This window comes from Gigantopelta aegis, chromosome 12, assembly GCF_016097555.1.
Source record: "Gigantopelta aegis isolate Gae_Host chromosome 12, Gae_host_genome, whole genome shotgun sequence".
Lineage (NCBI taxonomy): Eukaryota > Metazoa > Mollusca > Gastropoda > Neomphalida > Peltospiridae > Gigantopelta > Gigantopelta aegis.
In genome coordinates this window covers 20,533,396-20,546,114 of record NC_054710.1, presented here as the reverse complement: position 1 = coordinate 20,546,114, position 12,719 = coordinate 20,533,396, and the positions used below count along the sequence as shown (strand labels likewise).

Sequence of the window (12,719 nt, the reverse complement as noted above, 5' to 3'; positions counted from 1 at the left end):
GCTCTTTACACGGTGGTTTTACATTATTGTATAAATATTTTCATATACTTACCTCTCTGACACCCAACAGCAGATATGTATTTTTATGCTGGGGTGTCATTAAACATTCATTCATTCATTCATTCGTCCATTCACTTTCATTTCTTCGTTCGTTCATTGAGCGTGTACCTGAGCCGACACGACCCCTTGCTGCGCCTGGTGTTTGAGCCAGAGAAACACGTCTCCGTTCTCGTCCGTCTGTTCGTGCAACATCTGCTCGTCCGTCAGTCTGACAGACTCCGTGACAACCTGCAAAATACACCAGGGAGTATATTCATGAATACAGTATGTAACGATTCAGCTGACTCAGATCTGATTTGGCTGTCAATGTTCGAAGGAAGACGGCAAGGAAATGTTTTATTTCATGACGCACTCAACACATTTTATTTACGGTTATATGGCGTCAGACATATGGTTAAGGACCATGCAGATATCGAGAGAGGAAACCTGCTGTCACAACTTCATGGGCTACTCTTTTTGATTAGCAGCAAGGGATCTTTTATATACACCATTCCACAGACATGATAGCACATACCACGGCCTTTGATATACCAGTGTGATCCTGTCTGGAACGAGAAATAGCCCAATGGGCCCACCGACGGGGATCGATCCTAGACCGACCGCGCATCAAGCTAGCGTTTTACCACTGAGCTACGCCCCCCACCATGTTCAAAGGAGGGGCCTCGTAATGATGGTGTAAAACCTGGCTTGATTCCCTCAACTAATTGTGTGTTTCCTGTATACTGAACTTTCAGGAGATTGCTTCCCTTTTTGGACCCCTCGAAGTAAACGTTTAAAAAGTTTGTTTTGTTTAACGACACCACTAGAGCACATCGATTTATTCAGCATCGGCTATTAGATGTCAAACATTAGGTAATTTTGACATTTAGTCTTAGAGAGGAAACCCGCTACATTTTTTCATTAGCAGCAACGGATCCTCTATATGCACCATCCCACAGACAGGATAGCACGTACCATGGCCTTAGATACATTTGTCGTGGTGAACTGGCTGGAACGAGCGCAGTAAAAAGAGTGATAATAGTTCAAGCTCCAGACGACGAATTTCTTATTATCTTTGGCGTCTGTTCTAAACAATCAATACATTGAGAAAGAACATTTTTGTTGGTAAACCAATCACTGTGTATCTATTTATTATAATGTAAAATATCTAAACTGTCTACTTCAACTCTGACCGAGGCTCTTTAAAGCTTTCACGATATGGAGTTGATGATAAATCTTACGTCGGTGTGCTTGTGTTGTTCCTGATCGTCTCGGGTCTTCGACGCAACATATTTGTAATACACTAGAAAAGAAACCAGCCACACTGTTATAATCTTTTTTAATCGGGGGAAAAAAAAAACTAAATAAAAAATTAATCAACCAAAAAACCCGTCATCTGATTGAAAATGGCAATGGAATGCATTCAGTGTTGTAGCGTGATCAGCTGTTAAAAGAGGGCGAGTGAGCGAGTAAGTGAAGGAGTTTTGTTGTTAATCGATCAGTCAGTCAGTGGATAGATCGATGAATGAATGAATGAATGGATGGATGGATGGATGGATGAGTTTGAATGGGTGGGTGGATGGTTGGATGGCAGTATGGATGAATGAATATATGAATGAATGTATAAATGAATGGGTGGATCAATGAATGAATGAATGAATTAAATCATTATTTTACAAATTTAAGTACAAAAAGCCATGGAGGATGTATCAAAGAAATTAATTATTACATTTAATAATACAATGTAATGGTTGAGAAGTGGGAAAAGATACAACTGCCAATCTCCTATCCCCACTCCAAGCCCTCTCCACCAAGAAGCGACATGTAGCCGACGTGAATACAGACGAAATAAAACTAAACACTGTGTTAGTAGTATTGGTAATAGTATTAGCTGTACTTACGATATGACTGTTCCGGGTCACATGGCACGCCATCTATGCCAAACATGTGTTTATTACCCAGTGCCAGGGTAGATAATCGATGCTTGTCCAACGAACCCAACATCAAATACGCTTGTGCCTGCATACACAAATATCAGGACATTTTTAGTTATTTTAGTACATATATAACAAATTATCGTTCAAGCACGCTGTCCTAGACACACACATTAACCACTAGTATAGTGTAGTTTAGTGGTACAGCATTTAAGGATTGCACCGATGTTGCAGTCGATTGTACACAAGTAATGTTTGGTTGTGGACGAGGTATTCGAATTCATTGGTTGATGAAGGTTTGTAGACGAATCGTCCTTGGACGAAATGAACAGTGGATGAGTCACTTACAAATGCATACAGGAACGCCATTTAGTTATCATACCAGTCAGCGGTTTGGGAACAGTCTAGGGCACGAATTACCCAAAAGTCATCTTTGGATGTGGACGAATTATTTCGAGAGAGCGAAGTTTTGGTGGACGAAATGTACAGTGGACGAATCATCTGCAACTCGTCCACGAATTCCTTTTAGGGATCACCCGTCTATTGCTGCCAATCAGTGTTGTAATAATTAAGTGAAGGAATGGTCCAAAAGTAATTTTTGTTTGTGGACGAATTGTTTCGAGTTCATCAGTCAACAATATTTTCTGGTGGAGAAAATGTTATAGACCATTGCGGATGGTCCAAAGCAGAAGAAGAGGACGTTAAAAAACCCTAAATATACCCACATTTTGCGCAGTCCATGAAAAAAAAGAGAGAAAAAAACCCCACATCGCCGCATCAATTCTGGAACTTTGGCCTGACCAGAAACCTACTTTTTATAGTCTTACTGAATGCTGACAATAAACTGTTGAAAGTATCTCGTCTATTACTTCACTGCTATTTACAGATATCTTACTGAATGCTGTACAATAAACTGTTGAAAGTATCTCGTCTATTACTTCACTGCTATTTACAGATATCTTACTGAATGCTGACAATAAACTGTTGAAAGTATCTCGTCTATTACTTCACTGCTATTTACAGATATCTTACTGAATGCTGTACAATAAACTGTTGACTGTATCTCGTCTATTACTTCACTGCTATTTACAGATATCTTACTGAATGCTGACAATAAACTGTTGAAAGTATCTCGTCTATTACTTCACTGCTATTTACAGATATCTTACTGAATGCTGACAATAAACTGTTGACTGTATCTCGTCTATTACTTCACTGCTATTTACTGATATCTTACTGAATGCTGACAATAATCTGTTGAAAGTATCTCGTCTATTACTTCACTGCTTTTTACAGATATCTTACTGAATGCTGACAATAAACTGTTGAAAGTATCTCGTCTATTACTTCACTGCTATTTACAGATATCTTACTGAATGCTGTACAATAAACTGTTGAAAGTATCTCGTCTATTACTTCACTGCTATTTACAGATATCTTACTGAATGCTGACAATAAACTGTTGAAAGTATCTCGTTTATTACTTCACTGCTATTTACAGATATCTTACTGAATGCTGACAATAAACTGTTGACTGTATCTCGTCTATTACTTCACTGCTATTTACTGATATCTTACTGAATGCTGACAATAAACTGTTGAAAGTATCCCGTCTATTACTTCACAGCTATTTACAGATATCTTACTGAATGTTGACAATAAACTGTTGGCTGTATCTCGTCTATTACTTCACTGCTATTTACTGATATTTTACTGAATGCTGACAATAAACTGTTGAAAGTATCTCGTCTTATTACTTCACTGCTATTTACAGATATCTTACTGAATGCTGTACAATAAACTGTTTACTGTATCTCTATTACTTCACTGCTATTTACAGATATCTTACTGAATGCTGACAATAAACTGTTGAAAGTATCTCGTCTATTACTTCACTGCTATTTACAGATATGTTACTGAATGCTGACAATAACCTGTTGAAAGTATCTCGTCTATTACTTCACTGCTATTTACAGATATCTTACTGAATGTTGACAATAAACTGTTGGCTGTATCTCGTCTATTACTTCACTGCTATTTACAGATATCTTACTGAATGCTGTACAATAAACTGTTGACTGTATCTCGTCTATTACTTCACTGCTATTTACAGATATCTTACTGAATGCTGACAATAAACTGTTGAAAGTATCTCGTCTATTACTTCACTGCTATTTACAGATATCTTACTGAATGCTGACAATAAACTGTTGAAAGTATCTCGTCTATTACTTCACTGCTATTTACAGATATCTTACTGAATGCTGTACAATAAACTGTTGACTGTATCTCGTCTATTACTTCACTGCTATTTACAGATATCGTACTGAATGCTGTACAATACACTGTTGACTGTATCTCGTCTACTACTTCACTGCTATTTACAGATATCTTACTGAATGCTGACAATAAACTGTTGACTGTATCTCGTCTATTACTTGACTGCTATTTACTGATATTTTACTGAATGCTGTACAATAAACTGTTGACTGTATCTCGTCTATTACTTGACTGCTATTTACAGATATCGTACTGAATGCTGTACAATACACTGTTGACTGTATCTCGTCTATTACTTGACTGATATTTACAGATATCTTACTGAATGTTGACAATAAACTGTTGGCTGTATCTCGTCTATTACTTCACTGTATTTACAGATATCTTACTGAATGCTGTACAATAAACTGTTGACTGTATCTCGTCTATTACTTCACTGCTAGTTACAGATATCTTACTGAATGTTGACAATAAACTGTTGACTGTATCTCGTCTATTACTTCACTGCTATTTACACATATCTGACTGAATGCTGTACAATAAACTGTTGACTGTGTCTCGTCTATTGCTTCACTGCTATTTACAGATATCTTACTGAATGCTGTACAATAAACTGTTGACTTTGTCTCGTCTATTGCTTCACTGCTATTTACAGATATCTTACTGAATGCTGTACAATAAACTGTTGACTGTGTCTATCTTACTGAATGCTGTACAATAAACTGTTGACTTTGTCTCGTCTATTGCTTCACTGCTATTTACAGATATCTTACTGAATGCTGTACAATAAACTGTTGACTGTGTCTCGTCTATTGCTTCACTGCTATTTACAGATATCTTACTGAATGCTGTACAATACACTGTTGACTGTGTCTCGTCTATTTCTTCACTGCTATTTACAGATATCTTACTGAATGCTGTACAATTAACTGTTGCCTGTGTCTCGTCTATTACTTCACTGCTATTTACAGATATGTTACTGAATGTTGTACAATACACTGTTGACTGTATCTCGTCTATTACTTCACTGCTATTTACAGATATCTTACTGAATGTTGACAATAAACTGTTGACTGTATCTCGTCTATTACTTCACTGCTATTTACAGATATCTTACTGAATGTTGACAATAAACTGTTGACTGTATCTCGTCTATTACTTGACTGCTGTTTACAGATATTTTACTGAATGCTGTCAATAAACTGTTGACTGTATCGATCTCGTCTATTACTTGACTGCTATTTACAGATATTTTACTGAATGCTGTCAATAAACTGTTGACTGTATCGATCTCGTCTATTACTTGACTGATATTTACAGATATTTTACTGAATGCTGTACAATAAACTGTTAACTGTATCGATCTCGTCTGTTACTTGACTGATATTTACAGATATCTTACTGAATGCTGTACAATAAACTGTTGACTGTATCTCGTCTATTACTTCACTGCTAGTTACAGATATCTTACTGAATGTTGACAATAAACTGTTGACTGTATCTCGTCTATTACTTCACTGCTATTTACACATATCTGACTGAATGCTGTACAATAAACTGTTGACTGTGTCTCGTCTATTGCTTCACTGCTATTTACAGATATCTTACTGAATGCTGTACAATACACTGTTGACTGTGTCTCGTCTATTTCTTCACTGCTATTTACAGATATCTTACTGGATGCTGTACAATTAACTGTTGCCTGTGTCTCGTCTATTACTTCACTGCTATTTACAGATGTGTTACTGAATGTTGTACAATACACTGTTGACTGTATCTCGTCTATTACTTCACTGCTATTTACAGATATCTTACTGAATGTTGACAATAAACTGTTGACTGTATCTCGTCTATTACTTCACTGCTATTTACAGATATCTTACTGAATGTTGACAATAAACTGTTGACTGTATCTCGTCTATTACTTGACTGCTGTTTACAGATATTTTACTGAATGCTGTCAATAAACTGTTGACTGTATCGATCTCGTCTATTACTTGACTGCTATTTACAGATATTTGACTGAATGCTGTCAATAAACTGTTGACTGTATCGATCTCGTCTATTACTTCACTGATATTTACAGATATTTTACTGAATGCTGTCAATAAACTGTTGACTGTATCGATCTCGTCTATTACTTGACTGATATTTACAGATATTTTACTATATGCTGTACAATAGACTGTTGACCGTGTCTCGTCTATTATTTGACTGATATTTACAGATATTTTACTGAATGCTGTCAATAAACTGTTCACTGTATCGATCTCGTCTATTACTTGACTAATATTTACAGATATTTGACTGAATGCTGTACAATAAACTGTTGACCGTATCTCGTCTATTACTTCACTGCTATTTACAGATATTTTACTGAATGCTGTACAATAAACTGCTGACTGTGTCTCGTCTATTACTTCACTGCTATTTACAGATATCTTACTGAATATTGTACAGTGGACTGTTGTCTGTATATTGTTTATTATTTCACTGATATTTTCAGACATTTCTCCGATTGTTGTCCAATAAACTGTTACCGGTATATAGTCTATTATTTCACTGATATTTTCAGATATTTTACTGAACACTGTACAGTAAAGATTTCCCTGTATCTTTTCTGTTATTTCATTGATATTTTCAGATACTTCTCTGAATGTTATTCAATAAAGTGTAATATTTAGATAGTTTTCTAAAAGTTGTATAATAAACTGTTGCCTGTATCTCGTTTATTATTTCTGTGATATTTTCAGATATTTTACGGAATATTACAGAGTAAACTGTGACTTGTATCTCGTCTATTTCACTGATATTTAACCGAATGTTGTCTAATACACTGTTGACTGTATATCATCTATTATGTATTATTTCACTTTATTATTATGTTCAAACATTCCTCTGAATACAAAATGAACTGTTGCCTGTATATCGTCTATTATTTCATTGGTATCGTTAGACGTGTTACTGAATGTTTTACAATAAACTGTCACCTGTATACCGTCCGTTGTTTCACTGATAGTTTCAGATATGTTACTGTAAACTGTTGCCTGTATTGTTTTATTATTTCATGAATAGTTTAAGATATTTTACTGTATGTTGTACAATACGTCGTTGTCTGTATCTGGTCTATTATGTCACTGTTGTTTTCAGATATTTTTCTGAATGTTGTACAATAATCTGTTACCTGTATCTGTCTGTTATTTCACTGACATTATCAGATATTTCTCAGAATGTTGTACAATAAACCTGTATCTCGTTTGTTATTTCACTGATATTTTCAGATATTTCTCAGAATGTTGTACAATAAACCTGTATTTGTCTATTATTTCACTGATATTTTCAGATATTTCTCAGAATGTTGTACAATAAACAGTTGACTGTATCTCGTCTATTATTTGACTGACATTATCAGATATTTCTCATAATGTTTTACAATAAACTGTTACCTGTATCTCGTCTGTTATTTCACTGACATCAGATATTTCTCAGAATGGTGTACAATAAACCTGTATCTCGTCTGTTATTTCACTGATATTTTCGGATATTTCTCAGAATGTTGTACAATAAACCTGTATCTGTCTATTATTTCACTGATATTTTCAGATATTTCTCAGAATGTTGTACAATAAACAGTTGACTGTATCTCGTCTATTATTTGACTGACATTATCAGATATTTCTCATAATGTTTTACAATAAACTGTTACCTGTATCTCGTCTGTTATTTCACTGACATTATCAGATATTTCTCAGAATGTTGTACAATAAACTGTTCCCTGTACATGTATCTCGTCTGCTATTTCACTGTTATGTTCAGATATTTTTCTGAATATTGTACAACAAATCGTTGCCTGTATCTCTTCTGTTATTTTGTTAATATTTTAAGACATTTTAGTGAATGTTGTACAATAAACTGTTGACTTATCTCGCCTGTTATTTCACTGATATTTTTAGATATTTCTCAATAAAGCTCTACCAGTGTATCATTTTGTTATTTCATTGATATTTTAGATAGTTTTCTGAATGTTGTATAATAAACTGTTGACTCTATATCGTCTGTTATTTCACTGATATTTTCAGATAATTTATTGAATATTGTACAATAAACTGTTTCTTTTATGGCGTCTATTATTTCATTGTTATTTTAAGATATTTCTTTGAATGTTGTACAATATATTGTTGCTTGTATCTCGTCTGTTATTACATTGACATTTTCAGATGTTTTACTGAATGTTGTACAATAAACTGTTCCTTGTTTCTCTGCTATTATTTCACTGATATTTTCAGATATTTCTCTCATGGTTACAGAATAAACTGTAGCCTGTATCTCGCCTATTATTTCACTTACATTTACAGATAGTTTACTATATGTTGTACAATAACATTATACCTGTATCTAGTCAATTATTTCACTGGTATGTTCAGATATTTTCCTGTATGTTTTATAATAAATTGTTGCCTGTATCTAGTCTATTATTTCATTGATAATTTTATGTATTCCTCCTATTGTTTTACAATAAATTGTTACTTGTATATCGACTATTATGTCACTGATATTTTCAGATATTTTACTGAATATTCTACAATAAACTGTTACCTGTATGTCGTCTGTTAGTTCACTGATATTTTCAGATATTTGTCTGAATGTTGTTTAATAAACTGTTACAAGTATATCGTTTATTATTTCACATATATTTTTAGATATGTTTCTAAACCTTGTATAATAAACTGTTACCTGTATCGTCTATTATTTCACTGATATTTTAGATAGTTTACTTAATATTGTACAATAAACAGTTGACAGTATCTCGGCTAGTATGTCACTGATATTTTCAGATATTTGACTGAATAATGTACAGTGAACTGTTGTCTGTATTTTGTCTGTTATTTCGATGGTATTTTCAGATGTCTTACTGACTGTTTTACAATAAAGTATTGCCTGCATCTAGTCTATAATTTCACTGATATTTTCAGATAGTTTACTTAATATTATACAATAAATGGTTGACAGTATCTCGGCTAGTATGTCACTGATATTTTCAGATGTTATACTGAATTGTTTACAATAAACTGTTGCCTGTATGTAGTCTATTATTTCACTGATATTTTCAGATATTTCTCTGATTATTGTACAATAAACTGATTCCTGTATATCGAATATTATGTCACTGATATTTTCAGATATTTTTACTTAATGTTGTACAATAAACTGGAATTCTGGAACTTTGGCCTTACTGAATGTTGTATAATAAACTGCTGACTGTATCTTGTCTGTTACCTCACTGCTATTTACAGATATTTTACTGAATATTGTACAACGAACTGTTGTCTGTCTATCGTTTATTATTTCAATGATATTTTCAGATATGTTACTGAATATTGCACAATGAACTGTTATCTGTCTATCGTTTATTATTTCAATGATATTTTTTAGATATGCTACTGAATATTGTACAATAAACTATTACCTTTATATCTTCTATTATGTCAATACTATTTTCAGATATTTTACTGAATACTGTATCATAAACATTGCCGGTATCTCTTCTGTTATTTTACTGATATTTTCTGATATTTTACTGAATATTGTACCATAAACAGTTGCATGTATCATAGCTCTTCTATTATTTCAGTGATATTTTCAGATATTTTTCTGATTATTGTACAATGAACTGTTACCTGTATCTCGTCTATTATTTCACTGATATTTTCAGATATTTTACTGAATGTTGTAAACTAAACTGTTGACTGTATCTCGTCTATTATTTCACTGATATTTTCAGATATTTTACTGAATGGTGTACAATAAACTATTACCTTTATATCTTCTATTATGTCAATACTATTTTCAGATATCTTACTGAATACTGTATCATAAACATTGCCGGTATCTCTTCTGTTATTTTACTGATATTTTCTGATATTTTACTGAATATTGTACCATAAACAGTTGCATGTATCATAGCTCTTCTATTATTTCAGTGATATTTTCAGATATTTTTCTGATTATTGTACAATGAACTGTTACCTGTATCTCGTCTATTATTTCACTGATATTTTTAGATATTTATCTGAATGTTACTGAACTGGCGTTTTAGATATTTCTTTGAATGTGACACAATAAAATGTTTTACCTGTACCTCGTATATTATTTTCAAATTCTTTTCTTAACGTTACAAAAATGTTACAGAAAACATTGTGTTACCTATACCTCATATGTTATTTTCAGTATTTTTCTGAATGTTGTATCATAAACTATTATTTTCAGTATTTTGTTGAATGTTATATCATAAACTGTGTTACCTATACCTCGTGTATTATTTTCAGTATTTTTCTGAATGTTATATCATAAAGTGTGTTACCTATACCTCGTGTATTATTTTCAGGTATTTGTTTGAATGTTATATCATAAACTGTGTTACGGATACCTCCTGTATTACTTTCAGTATTTTTCGGAATGTTGTATCATAAAGTGTGTTACCTATACCTCGTGTATTATTTTCGTTTATTTTTCTGAATGTTATATCATAAACTGTGTTACCTATACCTCGTGTATTATTTTTAGTATTTTTCTGAATGTTATATCATAAACTGTGTTACCTATACCTCGTGTATTATTTTCAGTATTTTTCTGAATGTTATATCATAAAGTGTCTTACCTAAACCTTATGTATTATTTTCAGTTATTTTGTTGAATGTTATATCATAAACTGTGTTACCTATACCTCGTGTATTATTTTCAGTTATTTTTCTGAATGTTATATCATAAATTGTGTTACCTATACCTCGTGTATTATTTTCAGTTATTTTTCTGAATGTTATATCATAAACTGTGTTACCTATACCTCGTGTATTATTTTCAGTTATTTTTCTGAATGTTATATCATAAACTGTCTTACCTATACCTCGGGTATTATTTTAAGATATTTCTCTAAAATATTTTACCTATACCTTGTGTATTATTTACAGATATTTGTCTCGATGTTACAGAATAAATTCTGACACCTATACCTAATGTATCTTTTTAAAGATATTTTTCTGAATGTTACACAATAAGGTATGTTATGTATATCTCGTTAATTATTTCACTAATATTTTCAGATATTTCAGATATCTTTTCGGAATGTTACAGAAAGAACTCTGTTACCTATATCTGATATTTTCAGATTTTTGTTGAATGTTGTACAATAAACTGTTATCTGTATATTGTCTATTATTTCACTGATATTTTGAGATATTTCCCTCAATGTTACAAAATAAACTCTTACTTGTATCTCGTCTATTACAACAATTATATTTTAAGATAATTTACTGAATGTTGTACAATAAACTGTTAGCTCTATATCGTCTGCTATTTCGCTGCTATTTTGAAACATTTTACTGAAGGTTGTACGATAAATTATTACTTCACTGACATTTTCAGATATTTACTGAATGTTGTACAATAAACTGTTACCTGTATACTTATCAATTATTGACCGTCATTGAGGGCAATTTCTTCGGTCCATAAAACATGATATTGCCCGAAATGCGGTCAATAATTGTTTTATTACATAATGTCATCCATAAGACTCATACATTCCTGCTTTGTTTATCAGAATCGAAATACGCCAACGCTTATAATTCCCCGAAATGCGTTAAAACTGATGGGATTTAGTGACGTCACGTGATCCTATGACGTTGTATGACACGCTGAGGAATGCGGAAATAAACAGTTGAAACATTACCCAAAAAAAATCAAATTCGAGATATTATAACAAGCAAGAGTGTCAAAATCATAATATTATTAATAGCAAAATAAAAAACAAAATGTGATAAATCTGAACATACATTTATACTGAACAGTTACCGATTACCTTCAAATGCATTTTTTATTTGTTACATAAAATCCTGAGTGTCGATTCCAACTGCATTTTGATGTAGTTTGTATGTTTCTAAATCTGCGATATTCTCCATATACAATTTGACGATTACTGACCTTGTTTTTGTCGTATTTGCGGAAATAAACTCGGTATGACTAAGATGTTATCTTTTGCTGAAGGACAGCAAAGCGTTTTGTCACAAGTTTGTGCTTGTTTACACTGGAATTAGCAGTTGACGTTGCATTACATCACCTACTCATTAATTGGATAGAATTTTGTCTCATCTTTATTTTCATTGGTCAGGGCAATATCACTTTTGATGGACCGGTGAGACCGTCTCAGGGCAATAGCACTATTTACGGACGGTCATGTGACTGGTTTTTGACCAATAAGAATACAGATATACTTTCATTATGTAATAATGTCTATTATTTCCATAATATTTTCAGATATTTTACTGGATGTTGTACAATAAACCGTTGGATGTATCTCGTCTGTGATTTCACTGATATTTTCAGATACTTTACTGAATGTTGTACAATAAACAGTCACCTGTAAGTTGTCTGTTATTTCACTGATATTTTTAGATCTTTTTCTGAATGTTA

At 32.7% G+C, this 12,719-nt stretch overlaps 1 protein-coding gene across 1 annotated transcript in view; it reads right to left on the bottom strand.

The window, feature by feature from the left end:
• LOC121385776 (protein sel-1 homolog 3-like) overlaps positions 1 to 12,719 on the bottom strand; it is a 69,009-nt gene that overhangs the window by 29,156 nt on the left and 27,134 nt on the right. The window contains exons 11-13 of the mRNA XM_041516555.1: positions 1,941 to 2,058; positions 1,281 to 1,342; positions 169 to 288 (exon numbers count right to left, since the gene is read on the bottom strand). Of these exons, the coding sequence (XP_041372489.1) occupies positions 169 to 288; positions 1,281 to 1,342; positions 1,941 to 2,058 (300 nt within the window). The remainder of the gene's footprint in view (positions 1 to 168; positions 289 to 1,280; positions 1,343 to 1,940; positions 2,059 to 12,719) is intronic.